The sequence below is a fragment of the Sphaeroforma arctica genome, assembly GCF_001186125.1.
Source record: "Sphaeroforma arctica JP610 unplaced genomic scaffold supercont1.844, whole genome shotgun sequence".
In the NCBI taxonomy this organism is placed as follows: domain Eukaryota; class Ichthyosporea; order Ichthyophonida; genus Sphaeroforma; species Sphaeroforma arctica.
The window spans coordinates 33,417-34,770 of NW_014039714.1; the positions used below are offsets into that span (position 1 = coordinate 33,417).

Here is a 1,354-nt window from a genome sequence, read left to right on the forward strand (position 1 = left end):
TGAGTGTGTTTGTAAGTGGAAGTGTGAGTGATTGAGTGTGTGTGTGCGTGTGTGTGCAGGTATGTGTATACGTGCATCCGTGAGTGTGCGCGTTCGTGTGCGTATACATGTGTCTGTAAGTATGCGTGTATGTATGTATGTGTGCGTGTATTTGAAATGATATCATGTCATTTAGTGTAATATTCCAACTACTGACCCAGTCGCTTTTGTATACGGCGTGCGAGATCGTGCACAAAATAGTTCTCAAGCGAGCTGAAAGGGCATTTAAAACCCTCGCTCACGTACTCTCTTGGCCCTTTTTTTTAGCCATCCTTGGTGCTTTCGTATACCCTCTCATAAGCTTGGTCAACTGAGGGATCTTCTCCTCCTTCTCCTCCGCCTTGTCAGCCGTAGCATAAGTCCGGCTGTGCTGCAATGCCCCCGCCTGTGCGCATCTCGATATACCAACCGTGCGCGAAACACGCGTAAGTTGTGCCAAAAGCATAATCAGACTCCCTTCTCCGTTTCTTATATAACGGTATATATTATATACTAATACACTACTATGTATGTATATGGATCAGAGTGGTATCGCTGATAGCACTACGCATCTGCTATAGTACAAAATTTGGAATCCATTGTTTATATTTGTGGTGAACTGCTCGGTCCGGGTGCGCGTGGCCCTATAAACCTCAGTTGCCGCGTTAAAACGTTTCTAATAGGTTTATACGTCAAAGTTTAGAACGTTTATGCTATATTAGTACACTGGATCGAGTGCGTCGTTTGCGAAAATGTTTACGTCTCAAAACGCAAAAAGAAAAAGAGTCAGTACTCAGTTGACGTTAAACGTTTATTGGCGACGCTTGAAAATTGAGGCGTGGCCCATCACAAAGCAACGAGTCCCATATTTATAAATAAAAAGTGCGTCACCGTTTGTGTACACAAGTCACCAACACATCCCATAGACTCGCACATACTACTACAGCAAGAAGTATAAACCTCCCCTGCGTTATACTGAGCCCAGACATATCACAGACAACAGCTGAAAACTTCTGTCGAGAAATCTCCGCTCCAGGATGTATAGGCTTATGTCCAGAATAGTAAGTAGTGTTAGTAGTAAATATAGTGCCGCACGCAATCACCGTGGAATCTTGGCACAGTTTACGATTAGCTTATATACAATTTGTTTCTGAAAAGAGGGAAAAATGTGCGTGTGCATGCGTTTGAAGGTACAAATTGCTTCTATATCAGATGAAAATAAACAAACAGTCAAGTATATAAATATAATACATTCTAAGCACACTCGCATATACACGTATACACACACACACACACACACACACACACACACACACACACACACACACACACACAC

The 1,354-nt window shown here is 42.8% G+C and overlaps 2 protein-coding genes across 2 annotated transcripts in view; one reads left to right on the forward strand and one right to left on the reverse strand.

The window, feature by feature from the left end:
• SARC_08886 (hypothetical protein) overlaps positions 1–623 on the reverse strand; it is a 3,189-nt gene extending 2,566 nt beyond the window's left edge. The window contains exon 1 of the mRNA XM_014297124.1: positions 286–623. Coding sequence (XP_014152599.1) covers positions 286–484 — 199 coding nt within the window. The 5' untranslated portion in view covers positions 485–623. The remainder of the gene's footprint in view (positions 1–285) is intronic.
• A 307-nt stretch (positions 624–930) lies between these two features.
• Positions 931–1,354, forward strand: part of SARC_08887 (hypothetical protein) — a 3,827-nt gene continuing 3,403 nt past the window's right edge. Inside the window, exon 1 of the mRNA XM_014297125.1 lies at positions 931–1,079. Within this exon, the coding sequence (XP_014152600.1) occupies positions 1,056–1,079 (24 nt within the window). The 5' untranslated portion in view covers positions 931–1,055. The remainder of the gene's footprint in view (positions 1,080–1,354) is intronic.